Below are 18,758 nucleotides of genomic sequence, written 5' to 3'. Positions count from 1 at the left end.
GTTATAGCTTCTGCTCTACGTCTTTGTCTGATAATTCAGCATCTGGGTCATCTCAGCACTGACATCTGTTGACTGTTTCCTCTTGACAGTTGGTTCCATTTTCCTGGACTTTGTATGCTGAGTAGTATTGCATTGTATCCTGGATATTGTGGACTCTTTGCTGACTTAATCTGGACCATATTGATGTTTGGTGTTAACAGGCAGTCAGTCCAGTGAAAGTCAGAACATAAGTTCTGTCAGCAGTGTCTCAGCAGGCAGTGGTTCAAACCTCATTTCTGTTCTTTGAGAGTGTGCTGTTCTGTTTTGGAGTTCTCTCCTGCAGGAACGCAGTTTAAGAATTGGTCTGAGACTTACATGGTTTTTTCTGTTTGACAGAATTATAAATAGTATTTTGATCCTCTCTTGGTATCTGAAGCATAATGAACCTAAAGGTTAAATACTGAATTTGGTTTGGGCTCAATGTGCATTAACCCTGTGGAATCAGTAAAACTCCACGTTTTTAACAAAAGCAGGAAAGTACACAAATTAGTTTTATATGACTTTTTGATAATCAGTTTCTAACTTTTACACTTTATAAGCTTTATTTAATGCCAGTTTTAAAATAGGTTGAGTCAAGCCTGTCCCATTAGTAAAAGAAAAAGGAATGGTATCATTTAAATTTTACACAAAAAGAAATTAAAATTTATATTTGATTGAACATATTAATTTCTTCTAGCAGCCTTTTATGCAATTATAGTGAACCTTAAGAGTTACATCAGATTTCTTCTTTGGGAGTATATACCTAAAACATAAGTTTTATTTGAATGGTGTAGTTTCTATTTTCAGAAACAAAATATATAATATTTAAAAATTTCATTTATCTCATCACAAACATAATCATACTACTTTGCTTTAAAATTGGATGAATTAAATCAGAAGAAATGAAATGAACTGGGTTTGTACAAAAGAGTATGTGTCAGTTATTTATTTCTGTGTAGCAAACCACTCCAAAACTTAGTGGCTTGATGTCAAAATCACATAGATTTATTTGTCTGTGTTTCTATAGTCTGGACTGTTCTGCTAGTCTAGTTCAGTACTAGTTCTACTGGTCTCTTCTGGGCTGTCTCACACTGCTGTGGCTGTATGAGACTCACATGGCAGCATCTCAGTGGGAGAGTCTGGATGAGTAAGGGGCTGGATGAGCCTCGCTCCATGTAGATTCTCACTTTTCAGTGGTCCAGCACTGTTATTTCTCTAATTGAACACATATTGAGTATCTGATTAGCCTTGTTACCCTTATTATCTTGTTTATATGGGGGAAAGCCAAGTTACATTACTTTATTTTTAACATCTTTTTTTCTAGAGAAAATAGTGACCTGCCATTTGTTTAAGAATGTCTAATCTTTGAAATGGTTTCTTACTTGCCGTGACTTAAAAGACCATGAAATCAATTGTTACATGATTAGCTTAATAATTATTTATATTCTTTTTAAAAAACAGGCAATTGCTGGCTACTTTGATATATATTTTGAGAAGAATTGCCACAACAAGGTAACTATCTCATAACTAGGCAAGTATTTTATTTTCGTGCCCCAAGGTATTTGATCATAAGCATTTTGCTTTTGTGAGTAGTTGGAGCTTGTATTTGATGTAGTAAATTAATGTACCGTGATATTAAAAGTCTTGTACTTCATCAGACATTTTTGAACTCTGCCAATGCAGGTTGTGTTTTCTACGGGCCCACTGAGCACCAAAACACACTGGAAACAAACAATATTTCTATTGGAAAAGCCATTTTCAGTTAAAGCAGGTAAGAAAGAAAGAGGGGTGGGTGTCTTACTCATTCTGAAATAAACAGTTTTCATCCATTCTACAACCGCTTTTTCTGTGCCCGCTGTATTTGAAGCAATATAGCATACTAAGGTAAGTAGTTCTTAAGAGTTTACCATGTACATAAAGTTTAGGTAGCATATCATTTCATTACATAAGTAAGTTAAAGAAAACTTTTATTTGAATCTGATGTCTGCCAGTTACAATGCCATTGTGTAGCTCTTATGTTGAGTACACAGTAATTCAGAAAATTTTTTGTTAAGCATTAACTAGTATATACTAAGTTGAAACTATAACTAAAAGAAAATATTTTAATTTCCCAAGTGACTAAACAGAAATATCACCAATAGAAGTAAAGTGTAAATTTAAAAAGACTGTCATTCAGTAGTTATTATATTCAAAATCTATTTGTTTAGAATGCTTTCCACTGGGTCCAGCTCCTCAGATCTTGCATAGTGTTTAAAGGCTGATCTGATGCTGCATTCCTTTGTTTTACATCTCACTGATTGTTCACTTACATGAGCACCTATAGTTCTTATATTTCTACACATTTAACACCAAAAGTTAGAATTTGATTATGGAATCTTTCTTTTTTTTTAACTGCTTGTTACATGTATGTCTTGTCCCATCTTCACTGAAAGCCTCTTGACTGTGGGAAAACTGAATGTACACCAAACTTCAGTGTAGAGATACTCAACATCAGATTATTTGTGTGTCTCTGGTGGCTCAGAGGTTAAAGCGTCTGCCTGCAATGTGGAAAACTCGGGTTCGATCCCTGGATCAGGAAGATCCCCTGGAGAAGGAAATGGCAACCCACTCCAGTGTTCTTGCCTGGAGAATCCCATGGACAGAGGAGCTTGGTAGGCTACAGTCCACGGGGTCACAAAGAGTGGGACACGACTGAGTGACTTCACTTAAAAGCAACATTGAGCAAAGATTTGCAGAAGGATTCCTAAAATATATGAGTTTGATTTACATGAAGTTTTAAAAACATGTAAAACAACAGACTATACACACACGTAGTAAATTAAGAAGCAACACTTATGATAACCACTGAATTCATCAACGTGGTCACGTCTAGAGGAGGATAGAAATACGATTGCAGAAAGGGGCTTTAGTGCCATATATATGAACTTTTTCTTTGAAAAACTGAAGGAACTGTGCAGAATGTCAAGATTTGACAAAACTGAACAAGTGGTTATTATATCATTCTCCATGTTTAAAATATTTCATAAAATTGTAATATAGTTTTGATTTCACTATTGAAGCATAAAGGAATTTAGTAGATGCAAATAAACACCATCAGAGTAAAGCAGCGCTGTGTTGTCATTCTTTCACTTTGAGGTTGTAATGCTATGGAAATAAAACTTTGATGGTGTCATTTTCTCTTTCTCTGGAAAGCTATAGCACAGCAAAACTGACATGAAGCAAAGACATCTTCATTTATGTTTCTTTGCTTTTTTTTACTCTGCTATTTGGATTAACTTTGGGAAAATTGAAAATACTGCTTTTTCCCTCGCTGTAACCGTTTGTTGTCTTACTACTAGAATTCTAAAGGCAACACTAATTCTTTCATGTTTTAATCTTGAGAGAGATTTAAGATAGCCTTTGAGTTTTCTCCTACCTAATTGCAACACAATATTATTTATATCTAGTGAAATTTTGAAATCCTAACTATTCTTTACACAGTAATCCTTTGAGTAATTGATTTCTCAGAATACTGTGAAAAAAATACATGATTCTACTGTTGCCCTGGGGCACCATCTACATTCCGTATTTCTTTTATTGCCATTGTGTGTACTTACATTTAAATAGTAAGTCCAATAGGTTCCCCTGAAAGAGTACAACCTGAGGAAAGTTTGTGGAAACAAAATTTCAAAGAAAGGAAAAAATAGTCATTCTCAGTTACAAGAATTTTTTTTTTTACTCAACTAATCATTAGCCTCTGATGGTATTGCTGATAAATAGAAGCCAGAAGCTGTGGGGCAGAGTATTGGGATAGAAGCTAGTCAGAAAAAAGAGCTCTAGGGACCTCTGTATCAATATCGAACATGTTGATAATTTTATTAAATATAAATGGTCCATACATCTAGAAGATGAAATTTCATTCAGTGCTAAAAAGAAATGAGCTATCAACCTGTGAAAAAACATGGAGGAATCTTAAACCCATATTCCTGAGTGAAAGAAACCAACCACTTAAAGAAATAACACCAACTCTACACAGTCTCTTCCAGAAAATAGAAAAGAACTGATTTTGTGAAGGCGGTATTTCTTTGATATCAAAAATTAGATGAAGATAGTATAAGAAATTAAACTATAGACCAATGTCCCTCATTAATAAATCCTCAACAAGATAGTAGCAAATTAAATCCAATGATGCATAAAAAGAAAATACACTGTGACCAGATGGGTTTTATTCAAGAATTCAAGGCTGATTCAGTATTTTAAAATCATATAATGTAGTCCACCATGCTAGCAGTCTAAACAAGAAAAGCTACATGATCGTATCAGTGGATGCAGAAAAAAAAAGTTTGACAAAGTGTAATATCAATTCATGACAAATATAGCAAACTAGAAATAAAAGAGAGCTTCCTCATCCTGACAGATGGCATCCATACAGCCTACCGCTAGCATCACGCTGAATAAAGAAAGACTAAATTTGAGACAAGGCCATGTGTCTACTTGCTCCACTCCTACACTGTTTTGTTTTGTTTTTTTAGAATTTATTTTAATTGGAGGATAATTACTGTATAGTATTGTGATGGTTTTTTCCATGTATCAGCATGAATTGGCCATAGGTAATACATGTGTTCCCTCCATCCTGAACCCCGTCCTGCCTCCCTCCCTACCCTATCCCTCTGGGTTGTCACAGAGCATCAGTTTCGGGTACCCTGCTTCATGCATCAAACTCGCACTGGTTATCTATTTTACATATGACAATGTATATGTTTGAATGCTATTCTCTCAAATCATCCCACCTTCTCCTTTTCCCACTGACTCCAATAGTCTCTTCTTTACATCTGGGTCTCCTTTGCTGCCATTTATGTAGGATCATTGGTACCATCTTTCTAGATTCCGTATATATGCGTTAATATGCAGTATTTGTCTTTCTCTTTCTGACTGACTTCTCTCTGTATAATAGGCTCTAGGTTCATCCACCTTGTTAGAACTGACTCAAATGCATTCCTTTATAAAGGCTGAGTAATATTCCATTATGTATATATGCCACAACTTACTTACCCATTCATCTGCTGATGGATGGCTAATAGTGCTGCATTAAACATTCAGGTACATGTGTCTTTTTCAGTTCTGGTTTCCTTAGAGTATATGCCCAGAAATGGGATTGCTGGGTCATATGGTAGTGTTATTCCTAGTGTTTTAAGGAATCTTCGTACTGTTCTCCATAGTGGTTGTATCAGTTTGCATTGCCACCAACAGTGTAACAAGGTTCCCTTTTCTCCACACCTTCTCCAGCATTTGTTATTTGTAGACTTTTTGATGATGGCCATTCTGACTGGTGTGAGATGATACTTCATTGTGGTTTTGATTTGCATTTCTCTAATAATAAGTGATGTTGAGCATCTTTTCATTTGTTTATTAGCCTAAGCAAAAATTAGACAAAGATGGTACAAGAAAATTAAACTACAGACCAATGTCCCTCATAAATAAATCCTCAACAAAATAGTAGCAAATTGAATCCAGTGATGTGTAAAAAGAAAATACACTGTGACCAGTGTTTATGTCTGCACTCCTGCACTCTTAAACTGGAAGTCTTAGCCAGTGCAATAGGAAGCGAAAAAGAATTAAAACCATTGGGAAGGAAGAAATAAAGCTGTTGTTATTTATAGATAATGTATACATAGAAAATTCTAGGAAATCTATCAAAAAATACAGAGCTAGTAAATGAATTTAGCACGAGAGAAATTAATGTGCTGATTCTAAAATTTATATACAAATGATCTAGACTATTGTAGCCAAACAATTTTAAGAACCATATTGTACTTCTTACACTATATAAATTCTGAACTTAAAAATTATATTAACACAAGCAGTATAGTACTGACATATAAAAGATGGATATATAGATTAATACAGTGATAGAAAATGCAGAAATAGCCTCATTTTTGTATAGTCAATTAAATTTTTTCAGAGGGCCAGTATAAATTTAATTGGAAAAGGATAGTCTTCTCAGAAAATTGTGTTAGAACAGCTGAATATTCATAAAGGAAAATAATGACTCTTCTTCTCTGACACCAAATATATAAAAACTGACTTTAAATGGATAATAGACATAAACATAAAAGCTTAAAACTGTGAAATTTCTAGATAATAACATAAGAGAGCATCTTGATACTTAAGGTAGGTGAAAGTTTACAAAAGTGAAATATTAAGTAAAACTCATTGAACTGCAATTTTACATGTTATAGTTTTATTATATATAACCTACACCTTAATAAAGTTAAGGCGAGGGTGCAGTGATTTGAGAGAAAAGCACTGAAACATGTATATTGTCATATGTGAAATAGGTCGTCAGTCCAGGTTTGATGCATGAGACAGGGTGCTCAGGGCTGCTGCACTGGGATGACCCTGAGGGATGGGAAGGGGGTTAGGAATGGGGAACACATGTACACCCATGGCTGATTCATGTCAATGTATGACAAAAACCACTACAATATTGTAATTAGCCTTCAATTAAAATTAATTAATTAATTTAAAATTTAAAAAAAGCCCTCACTGGACCCTCAGTATATCCAGGGTAGAATCCAGATTCTTTACCATGACCCTTTACAGTCTGACCATTCTTCATCGTTTCCAGCCCTGACCTGTCGGAACCCCACAGAAGCCCATGATATGCTCCAGCTGTACTGCTCATTTTTTAGCTAGTTTTCCTGTCTTTTCTTCCTCATTGCCTTTATCTGAGATACTTTTCTACCTAGGAAACTACTTTGACCTCTTTCACTTGATGAATTACACTTTTCCCTTTATAACCCAGTTTATTTCTGTACATCTTTCCTCATTGTCTTAAAAAGTTAACTGTTCTATTATTTTTTCTCCCAGATAATTCATACGTATATCTGTGTTATAACATACCAGTGTGCTCTGATACGGGGTTCTCATAGATGAGTTATTTGCTTTTCTCACTTCTTTTTTTATCTGGTGCAGTATTTGGCATGTCATAAATACGCTCCTGAATGAATGAATAAGTACAGTAATGTGCATTGTCATTGAAATATAACTTCCTTTCATCACCGTGGGTGACACATGCCAGGGGCATTTATCTAGTTGCTGTATTTCGTTGCCCCATTTTGTCAGCTCTGATGTTCTCCGAAATTGTGGCATGGCTGAGGAGAGTACTGTTGAGTCGAAAAATAGCTTGAGTCAAAAACTACTTTTTGACTTAATATGGTGTACAATTTTTAGAAAAAATTAAATAAAGCCAAGCATCTAATCATGACAGTTTGCTGTGCATGTCAAGTTTATTTTACTGTCCAGATAGTAATGTGACAAGATTTTTTCTAACAAGATATTGTGATCATACCTATATAGTTTTTCCATGCAACTTGTGTGTGTGTGTATGTGTACATGTTAGTATTTTGAATAATGATAAGTCATTTTTTGGTAATGGTAAATCTACCATTGAACTTCCCTGCCAGCTCAGTGGTAAAGAATCCACCTGACAATGCAGAAGACATGGGTTTGATCCCTGGGTCGGGAAGATCCCTTGGAAAAGGAAATGGCAACCCACTCCAGTATTCTTGCCTGGGAAATCCCATGGACAGTGGAGCCTGGCAGGCTGTAGTCGGTGGGGTCACAAAGAGTTGAACACAACTTATCTAGTAAACAACAACAAAATCTACCATTGGGGGCAGACAGGATATTTGGAAAGCAAAGAAAAAGACAGTGTGAATAGGAAATTTCTTAGAATAGGGATTTTACATTTGACCAACAGCACAAGGTAACTATAAGATGATGAACCTAATGTGTTTTTGCTTTGGTGTGGGATTTTGTTTGTTATTGTTATTTTCACAACATAGTTCTAACAATAGTTTCCAAAGAAATACTCTACAACATTTGAGCATTCCCAGCATTGTGGGAGTTAGAAACCAGCCTCCCAGAATGAATACTTTTAAAGGATTTAAAGATCACTTTTAAAGTTTAAATTCAGAGTGGTTTTTTCCCCCCTTTTTCTTTAAAAAATAATGTGCAATTTTATTGTACAAACCTACGTGACAGTATTTATTTTAAAGATCCAGATTTTTTTCTTGTGGTTTGGCTTTGAAAAATACTATTAAAATCATACTATTTAGTTCTCTTTATATGTTATTAGTAAGCTTTTATGTGATGGAGAATCCTTTTTTGTTTTCATTTTTTTAACTCTAAGCTTTGATAGTGATAATACTGATTTTTATTTATCCCCCTTGTGGGGAATGAAATTTTATTGCTCTGGAAGAAACTAATTTGAAAAAACCACTAGGACCGAATTGAAATGAAATCAGTTTTGTTCTTGATTGAACTGCTATGCTGCTTTGTGATATACTAATAGCCGTCTGCTGATGATAAAAACAAGGTGATACAGCTCAGCTGCATAGAGACTGTCCTTTGCAGCTCTCACCAGTTTACACACTTAACAACATCAGTCACTTTATATCTATTTGACACTGATTAATTACTCCTATCTCTACTGCATTATAGCCGTTACCTTGGCACTTAAGCCAGGCTTGAACAATTGAAGTGGGTGCAGCAGTGTGAACTGTGGATTTATTACTGTGACCCTTCGTGCTGTATAATTAACTTAAATAAGTATTGTTTTGTATCTCCATTTTGAAATTAAGGTTACAAAATAACTATTACAGCAAGTTATTTTGTTTTTGTTTTAAAACACGAAAATTACAATATTAGCTTATAAGACAGTGTTAAGACTTTTTAATTACTCAAATATTTTATTTAATATTGATGCTGAAAATTTTTTCTTCTGTGAAAATTTAATTGTCTGTTACTCATACATGTTGAGCTGTATTTTAAGTTAAGGGATACATAAACCTCTTAAATACATTCTTTTTTAACATATTTTTTAAACTTGAAATGCAGTATTTGATAACCTGCTTTATAGGCACCAGGAACATTTCCTTTTTGACCCTACACTAAGGATCAACTAGGATATTTATAAACAAGCCACGTTTTAACATGTCTAAAGCCACTTAAAGAGCAACTACCCTTAGGGCACATCAGCAAGAAAATCACTGAGTTAAAGAAAATGCTCAAAGAATCTTTTTAGATGGTGGTTAAACATTTAAAATAATAGCATCACTACTGATAATCACCAAAATGCAAATCAAAGCAGTCAGATACTGGTGGTTATTTGTTACCGGTTTCTTTCGTTCTTTATCTGTTGTTGCTTGGATTCTAATAACAGCCAAATTTTGGTGAAGATGGCTGGAATGTAAAAATGGGACACATTTTATGCCTTTTTAAAGTATCTTGCTTTATAGAATTTGTTTCATTTATGTATAAACAAATAATCAACTTTTTCCTTTTGGTTTCTAACTTTTTTTCCATACTACGAAATATTGTGTTACTATGTTTATACATTTCTGTTGACTCCTTTCTTGCTCAGTGATGTAAAATGCCCCAATTAGAATCTACTGAATCTCTATAATGAATCTTTATTCCATTTATCTATGAATTTATTCCTAAGCCATCACATTTTTAAAAACACTTTATTCTGTATTTACATACAGTAAAAATTTACGCATTTTATTTATACAGTTTAATAAATTTTGGCAAACGTATGTTCCACTCTATTCAGTTCAGTTCAGTCGCTCAGTCATGTCCGACACTTTGTGACCCCATGAACCGCAGCACGCCAGGCCTCCCTGTCCCTCACCAACTCCCAGAGTTCACCCAAACCCATGTCCATTGTGTCAGTGATACCATCCAACCATCTCATCCTCTGTCGTCCCCTTCTCCTCCTGCCCTCAATCTTTCCCAGCATCAGGGTCTTTTCAAATGAGTCAGCTCTCTGCATCAGGTGGCCAAAGTATTGAAGTTTCAGCTTCAAAATCAGTCCCTCCAATGAACACCCAGGACTGATTTCCTTTAGGATGGACTGGTTGGATCTCCTTGCAGTCCAAGGGACTCTCAAGAGTCTTCTCCAACACCACAGTTCAAAAGCATCAGTTCTTTGGCGTTCAGCTTTCTTCACAGTCCAACTCTCACATCCATACATGACTACTGGAAAAATCATAGCCTTGACTAGATGGACCTTTGTTGGCAAAGTAATGTCTCTGCTTTTTAATGTGCTGCCTAAGTTGATCATAACTTTCCTTCCAAGGAGCAAGCATCTTTTAATTTCATGGCTGCGGTCACCGTCTGCAGTGATTTTGGAGCCCAGAAAAATAATCAGCCATGGTTTCCACTGTTTCCCCATCTATTTCCCATGAAGTGATGGGACCAGATGCCATGATCTTAGTTTTCTGAATGTTGAGCTTTAACCAACTTTTTCACTCTCCTCTTTCACTTTCCTCAAGAGGCTCTTTAGTTCCTCTTCACTTTCTGCCATAAGGGTGGTGTCATCTGCATATCTGAGGTTATTGATATTTCTCCCAGCAATCTTGATTCCAGCTTGTGCTTCCTCCAGCCCAGCGTTTCTCATGATGTACTCTGCATATCAATTAAATAAGCAAGGTGACAATATACAGCCTTGACGTACTCATTTTCCTATTTGAAACCAGTATGTTGTTCCATGTCCAGTTCTAACTGTTGTTTCCTGACCTGTATACAGGTTTCTCAAGAGGCAGGTCAAGTGGTGTGGTATTCCCATCTCTTTCAAGATATAGAATATTTACTTCACCCTAAAAAGTTTCCTTGTTGATCCCTTGTGCATTTTAGTCATCCCCATCTTCAGTTTTCAGTCTGGACAACCATTGATCTGCTTTCTGTCACTACGTATTATGTTACTATTAATAATAGTAAGGCATTAGTATTCTTTAGAATTTTATATCAGAGTTATTATACAGAACATACTCCAGCTTCTTTGCTTTTAGCATATTTTAAAGTGCATGTGTGAGTCAGTCATTTGTTCCTTTTTATTGCCAAGTAGTGTTCCTTTGTATGGACTTACTGTAAGTAGGCTTTCACTTGCTGATAGACTTTTGGATTGTTTTCAGTTAGGCACCATTATGGATAAAATTAATATGAACATTCTTGTAAAAGTTTTTGTGTGAACATATGTTTTCATTTCTCCTAGGCAGATATCTAGGAGTGGAATTATTAGGTCTTATGATAAATAAATACTTAACTTCATAAGAAGCTGGCAAACTTTTTCACAATGACTATACTATTCAAGGTTCCTACACTGTTGTGAGTTTGTTTGCTCCACATCTTTGTCGACACTTACATAAAAGGGCAGTCATTTTAATATAAGGTTTAATATGTCATTGTGTTGTAAGTGTATGTAGCGACAGCTGTGTTTTTTAATTTGCATTTACCTCATGACTAATGATGTTGAGCATCTTTTCATATTGTTCATTGGTCATTTGTATGTCTTCGGTGAGGTTTCTTTAAGATACTTTTTCTCAATTTTTGGTTGGGTTGTCATCTTACTGGGCTATAAGAATCTTAATAAGGTACAAGTTGTTTGTCTGATATACGCATTGCTGATATTTCTATCTCAATCCTAGTTTGTCCTTTCATTTTCTTAAGGTCTTTTGAACTTTGTGTTACTGTGGCCTAAGTTAAGAAATCTTTGCTACTCTAACATCACAGCTTTTCCTATACGGTTCTTCTAAAAGCTTTATATTTTTGCCTGTACATTTAGGATTATAAACTATTTCATGTTGAATTTAAAAGTAATATTAATCTTTTTCCAAATTTATATTAGGTTGTTTCATCATCATTTCTTGAAAAGACTTTTCTTTTCCTGTTTAATTACCTTGGTTCTTTTGCCAGAAATTAATTAACCATGTATGCATGTCTGTTTCTGAACTTTGTTTCCTTGATCTATGTGTCTTGTCTTATGCCAGTAAGACACTGTAAGATGATATAAATCCTCCTGCTTTATTCTGTTCTCTCACCATTCTGGGCTCTTTAAATTTGCATATGCGTTTTCAAGTCAACTTAAATTCTGCCCAAATGAAACAGTCCTGCTGGGATTTTGATTGAGACTGTTGAATCTATAGATTGCTTTGGGGAGAATTGACATCTTAAAACAGTATTGAGTGTCATCCACAAATAAGATGTCTCATTTACTTAGATCATCTTTAGCGGTGTTTCATAATTTGATATAACTAAATGATGCATATATGTTGTTACATTTATCTCAAGAATTAAATGCTTTTTCAATGCTATTATAAATGCTATTGTTTTTTATTTCAGTTTCTCATTCTTCATTGCTCATGTATAGAAATGCAATTAATTTTTTGTATTGATCTTATGTCCTGAGATTGCTAAACCTTCTGAGAGTTTTAGTAGCTGTTTTCTTTTCTTTTTCCAAGGAGTCAGTCCTTCGCGTCAGTTGGCCAAAGTATTGGAGCTTCAGCATCAGTCCTTCCAATCAGTATTCAGGATTAATTTCCTTTAGGATTGACTGGTTTGTTCTCCTTGCAGTCCAAGGGACTCTCAACAGTCTTCTCCAGCACCACAATTCAAAAGCATCAGTTCTTCAACACTCAGTGTTTATGGTCCAACTCTCACATCCGTACATGATTGCTGGAAAAACCATAGCTTTGACTATAGAGACCTTTGTCGGCAAAGTAGTATCTCTGCTTTTTAATATGCTGTCTAGGTTTGTTATACCTTTTCTTCCAAGCTGCAAGTGTTTTTTAATTTCATGGCTGCAGTCATCATCCACAGTGATTTTGGAGTCCAAAAAAATAAAGTCTGACACTGCTTCCATTCTTTCCCCATCTATTTGCCATGAAGTGATGGGACCAGATGCCATGATCTTCATTTTTTGAATGTTGAGTTTTAAGGCAGCTTTTTCACACTTTTCTTTCACTTTCATCAAGAGGCTCTTTAGTTCCTCTTTGCTTTCTGCCATAAGGGTGATGTCATCTGCATATCTAAGGTTGTTGATATTTCTCCCAGCAATCTTTCCCAGCTTTTGCTTCCAGCCCTGCATTTCGCATGATACTCTGCAAGTAAGTGAAATAAGTGACAATATGTAGCCTTGACGTACTCCTTTCCCAATTTTGAACCAGTCCATTGCTCCATTTCTGATTCTAACTGTTGCTTCTTGACCTGCATATAGGTTTCTCAGGAGGCAGTTATGGTGGTGTGGTATTCCCATCTCTTTAAGAATTTCCAGTTTATGACTGTGGTCTACACAGTCAAAGGCTTTAGCATAGTCAATGAAGCAGAAGTAGATATTTTTCTGGAATTCTCTTGCTTTTTTTGTGATCTGACGGATGTTGGCAATTGATCTGTGGTTCCTCTGCCTTTTCTAAATTGAGCTTGTACATCTAGATAATACTCAGTTCACATAATGGTGAAGCCTGGCTTGAAGGATTTTGAGCATTACCTTACTAGCATGTGAATTAATTCTTGTGAAACCTTGCCTTTTACTGCCTTCCAACCATCCCCAGTCCTCTGTGCCAGCATACCCTATTAGACCTGTTGGATAATTGTCAGTACCTCTATTTTCTTTGCCCTGAACTGTGAATGCTTTGAGGTCAGGGACCATGTCTTTTTTATAATATGCCCAGGACATACCTCAGGGCCTCATATTGAGGAGTCCAATAAACAGTCCCCAACACTGCAGTGACCACTGTAGTTATGCTTTTTCATAAGCATTTGACACCCATGCTAGCTAAATTAGATCTGCTTTCTTCAAAAATTAAACATAAAATTGTCCTGAAAATTTTTAAGTTAAAAAAAAGTGAAACATTCTCACAACAAAAAATAAGTATCAATTCTAAGTGTACCATGTTGCTTTTCTGCTACACTGTATTCCTTGTAATTCTGAAACCCAATTTTTGCCTTTCTTCTTTAGGTGAAGCCTTGAAAGGAAAGATCACAGTGCACAAGAATAAGAAAGATCCACGTTCTCTCATTGTGACCCTCACATTGAACAATACAACTCAAACTTATGGTCTCCAGTGAAAAGGCTACAAAAGTGCCAACTAATCTGCAGCTTTTATGGTCGGGGAGGGGCGGGCAGTAGGGGAGGAAGCTTATGTGAACACATGGATGTTGAATCTTTGAATCTGGTAATTTAGCTACAGAGGGAACTGATCCTCGTGATCCACCTCTGTAATCACATTCTTTAAAGTCTGGCCGGTGAGATTTAACAAAATATAATCCCTGCATTGAGTTTAGCTTTATTGAAAGTCATTCAAATTGGCCTAAATTTGGAACAGAGGTATAATCTTTTGTTGTTTTTAATAATTTTCTTACTATAAATTTTAAACACTAGTAATTGATTGTTATTTGGATAATGTTTTATGAAACTAGTAACTGTACACAAGGTATTACACATTTTATTGAAAATTTCCTTTCTAAGAAATAGTTTTAATTGTATCTGCTAGAATATCAGGATATAATATAGAGCAAGTATAAGGGACTAAAATGTGGAAAAGAGACCACACAAACTGTATTTGAAGACAGCTTAGTTGATGTATATAATTCTGTTCCCATTTTTTAGCTGCTTCTCTCTTTGCAAATATTCTTCAGTCATATAGTTTTCTACTACTGCCCAGGAAATCGTTTCAATACATCTGCCCTAGATTTCAAAAAAAAATTTGAAAGATTGGGATATATATTGTATTTATTTACTAATACTTTTTTCAAACTAGTTTTATGTACAAAGTTAAACATGTAACTGTTAATATACTTTTATCACTCTGCACAATTGTGTCATTTACAATTATTGACCCAGTTTGAAATACAGAAAACATTCAAATAAACATATACAACAGCCATTAATATTATAAAGTGACATTTCCACATACCAAAGCCGTTTACAAAATTAGAAACATTTAAAACAAGTCTTAGCAAAGGAATCGTTTTTAAGAAAATAGGAATTTTAAGAAGAGGTGGATCACGTGGTTCATTTCCATTCATCAGCTGGTTCATTTTCACAACAAGACAACACACAAAGCAGCGTAGTGTTGTGTTGAGAAGCATGAATTCTGGAGCCAGTTCAAGCCTTGGCTGCAGCTGTTACTTGCTGTGTAATCCTAGGTTCCTTAACCTCTCTCTCCCTCCATAAATGTGCCAATTCATGAGCTGATACATTTAAACTACTGAAATGTATACATTTCAACTGATGCATTTCAACAACTTCTATATGCCTGGCACATAGAAAACACTTAGTCCCTGCTCAGTGATATCATCATCAGCATACAGTCAAGGACCCCTTCCAAAGACTGTGGTGGCATCTACATTATGTCAGTTTGAGAATTGTCAACCTTATGAGATACTACTGTAGTGTGTGAGTGGGAAGATTACAAGAGAATTTAATATTTATTTAGCAAAAAATACATCAAAAAGAAGCTGTCTTTTGGTCTTCAGTAGAAAACTGGAGTTCCAGCAATAGGAAAAATAGCCCCATCAAACGATGGTATTTCAGACCTTAATGTAAGTCTTCGTTCTTCGTAAGCATGGTTTCTTTTTTCACTGAGCCAAACTAGTCAGCTTGTTTTCACCATCGTTTGGATTCCGGCCACTACTGGAAATGTGTACTGTTGCTAATACAGCTCAAAATATTTTAAATTTCTGTCTAGGGTATTTCATATAACAATTTGAGTAATGGGATGATGGATCAAAAGTAAAAAGATTTACCATTAACTTTAAAAAAATTTTTAATAGCATATAATTACTTTACACTGTTGTGTTTCTGCTGTACAACAACGTGAATCAGCTATCTTCTGTGTCTGTCTATCTTCTATGTCTATCTTCTCCCTCCTGAACCTCCTTTCCGCCCCCTATCCCAATCTGGGTCATCACAGAGCCCCGAGCTGAGCTCCTGGTTATATAGCAGCTTCCCACTAGCTATCTAGTGGTAGTATATATATGTCAGATTTACCATATATGAAGATTTACCATTAAATTTTTAAAGTAACAGGAAAACATTTTTTTTTTCTTTCTTAACAAGTAGTTTTTACTATTTAAAAAAGTACTTCTCAAAAATGATTTCTCATTAAAAGTCTTGCTTGATTTTCAGGGGGTTTGCAGCCAGTGTCTCTTTTGATATTCTCCTCCTGGTAGCCTCCCCAGGGTGGAACATCCTAATTTGTGTACCTAAATATTTTCTGAGATGTAAGAGTCTGAATATTAGCTCTTTGGTTAGAATTTCAGCCATTAAACTGCTATAGAAAATAACTACTTCATAGCTCTTTATAGTGATAAGTACAGCATTCTTTCCCGCTGTGGCAGATGGGCATTTAGGGATAGCAGTTTGCTCTGTCCCAGGAATCTTATTCCCATTAAGAAAATACATTTTTCTCCTATTTTCCTTTGTGAAAACTAATGTTATAATGTGCGGGGTTCATCGAAGGTTAATAGTCATCTCTGGTAGAGCAGTATTTTCTAAACAGAGCACTTTGGAAGCAGTGTTCCAAGAAAACAGAACTGAGGGTGTACAGCATTGCATAGACAAGGTGGTCCAGTGAGTAGCCCTAAATGCTAGGAACATACTTCAAAGTGAATCAGGGAGCTGTCAGATATCTTTGAAATAATTCCTCTCAGTGGAGATAAGTAAGTAATACTGCTTAAATATTGAGTTTTTTTCTTTCTTATCACTTAATCTGTAGTCTGATTCACCTGTGTTTTTCAGCATTCTACCCCTATTACTTCTTAGAATGGAATATTTAGAATGTACTGTGCGACCTTATGGGTTCGACATCACTTTATACTAATCTCACTGATCATGCCCATGCTATCAAGCAGAGGAAGTACGGGGACAGTGCTGCGAAGAGCTTCAACAGAAAAAACAAAACAGGCTGAGGCCCTGTTTAGCTTCTGCTGGCCATATATTAAGCTGCTGGACCGCAGCAAATCTAAACGCCCCAGTATTCAGACTTTTTCTGTGTAATGAAATATCTCAAAATGCATATCTCTTATGCAGTTACTATCATGGAGTTTCAGCCTATTATGAAAGGTTAGGTAAGTAAAATAGAGTTGAAGTCAAGTGTTGTCTACTATTGGATTGGTGAACTACAGGCCAGAGCCAACTCCACCACGTTGCTCATTTCAGTAAATTAAATTTTACTGAACCTGAGATAGGCAATATTTTAGAAATTGTATTTCTTCATATGACTCACTAATGGCCATGGCAAAGAAGACACAATAAGTTACAGCTTATAAGGACTATTTCTTAAAATATGGAGACCTTCCATTTATGAAGACTTCAAGGGTTGACCAAGATGTACCTAAAATTACAGTATTAATATTTATGAGACTGATGTCTTAAACTGAACCTTTAATGATCTGCAACAGGAATCTAAGTTGAAACTAGCTGATTATCAGCTTCATGTAGAAAGTTTTAAAAAAAGAGTAGAGAAATGGACAAATTTTCACAGTTAGAGATGATTGAACCTTACCCACAAGCTTCAAGCAGAGTCAGCTAATGAATGACTTCTGAGCCTAAAAGAAAGAATTCGCATGCAGCTCATTAACCTCTGGGTTTTTAAGAGACTTAGGGCCCGAAACTGTCAACCTTAGGAAAGACAGTTGGGGGAATGGCCTTATATGAGTGCTTTTCAACATGACTTGAGGCTCCTCGATGCCTTCCTTGCTTGGTTTTAGCCTAAAATGTGGCATTGCTTTTGTACTAAGGTACTAGGCATCCTGGGAAGGTATGTGAAGTCCCTTCCTAGCTATCAGATAAGACCAGTTTGCTTTTTTTTTTAAGATGTGTTCATTTATTTTTGTTTGCAGTGGGTCTTCGTTGCTGTCCGTGGGCCTTCTGTAGTTTCAGCGAGCAGGGGCTGCTCTTTGTTGTGGAGTGCAGGCTTCTCTTGTGGACCATAGGCTGTAGGTGCGCTGGCTTCAGTACTTGCAGTGTGCATGCTCAGTAGTTGTGGTGCATGGACTTAGTTGCTCCTCATCATGTGAAATCTTCTTGGACCAGGGATTGAGACCATGTCCCTGTGTTGGAAGGTGGATTCTTAATCACTGGGCCACCAGGGAAAACCCAAAGCTGTGTTGCTTTAAGATCTTGTGTCTGTTTCCTTCCTGAAAAGGTAAACTTTTCCACGCAGAATGATGAAATATGGTTAAGATTCATTTACATCTAGAGTATAGTTAAATACATACATAAAGATTGTCTATCAGTGAGTTATTTAAAATTAAGGTAATCAGCAACAGTCTAAACCTCGATCCCTGGTTCTCAAACTGTGGTCAGCGGACCCCTCATGGCTCCTGAAAACCTCTTAGAGGAAGTCCAGGAAATCAAAACTATTTTTGCAATAGTACTAAGGTATTGTTTGCCTTTTTCACTGTATTCATATTTATACCGATGGTACAAAAGCAATCGGGTAAAATTGCTGGCTCTAGCACAGATCAAGTCACCAAACTATACTAAGTCATTGTATTCTTCATTGCCACATACTCTATTTAAAGTGTCCTTGATTTTAAAAAAAAAAAAATTTCATTAAATCTTGAGTACTCATCTTGTAAGATTCTATATGATATACTAATAAAGCACTTTTATTGTATATGGCAATAACAATATCTGTCTCCACGAAAGCATTTGTGTCACTGAGTTGCAAGCTGATCTGGCCACTTTTTTAATGTAACATTTTTACTTGGAAAGAATAACTATGACAGACATTGTCCTGGAAAGAAAAAAAGTGACATTACTTCAAGTGAAGACAACTGATGCAATTTGTTTCTAGTTTCCAGTTTTTAAGCTAAAGTTATAATTTTGGAAAGTGTATATCCATCACCAAGGGCTTGACAGCTTCCTAATTCTTTCAGACTGAGGTAAGTGGGACAAGGAAGGAAAACCT

General features: G+C 35.7%; 1 protein-coding gene across 2 annotated transcripts in view; it reads left to right on the top strand.

The window, feature by feature from the left end:
- PRMT3 (protein arginine methyltransferase 3) overlaps nucleotides 1-15,519 on the top strand; it is a 135,561-nt gene extending 120,042 nt beyond the window's left edge. For both annotated transcript variants that reach the window (XM_069565325.1, XM_069565326.1), the window contains 3 exons: nucleotides 1,480-1,530; nucleotides 1,702-1,789; nucleotides 13,799-15,519. In XM_069565325.1, coding sequence (XP_069421426.1) covers nucleotides 1,480-1,530; nucleotides 1,702-1,789; nucleotides 13,799-13,908 — 249 coding nt within the window. In that variant the 3' untranslated portion in view covers nucleotides 13,909-15,519. The remainder of the gene's footprint in view (nucleotides 1-1,479; nucleotides 1,531-1,701; nucleotides 1,790-13,798) is intronic.
- The last annotated feature ends 3,239 nt before the right edge of the window (nucleotides 15,520-18,758 follow it).

The sequence above is a fragment of the Ovis canadensis genome, chromosome 21 (assembly GCF_042477335.2).
Source record: "Ovis canadensis isolate MfBH-ARS-UI-01 breed Bighorn chromosome 21, ARS-UI_OviCan_v2, whole genome shotgun sequence".
Taxonomy (NCBI): domain Eukaryota; kingdom Metazoa; phylum Chordata; class Mammalia; order Artiodactyla; family Bovidae; genus Ovis; species Ovis canadensis.
Note: the sequence above shows the minus strand (reverse complement) of the source record. Positions and strands in the feature narration are given on the sequence as shown.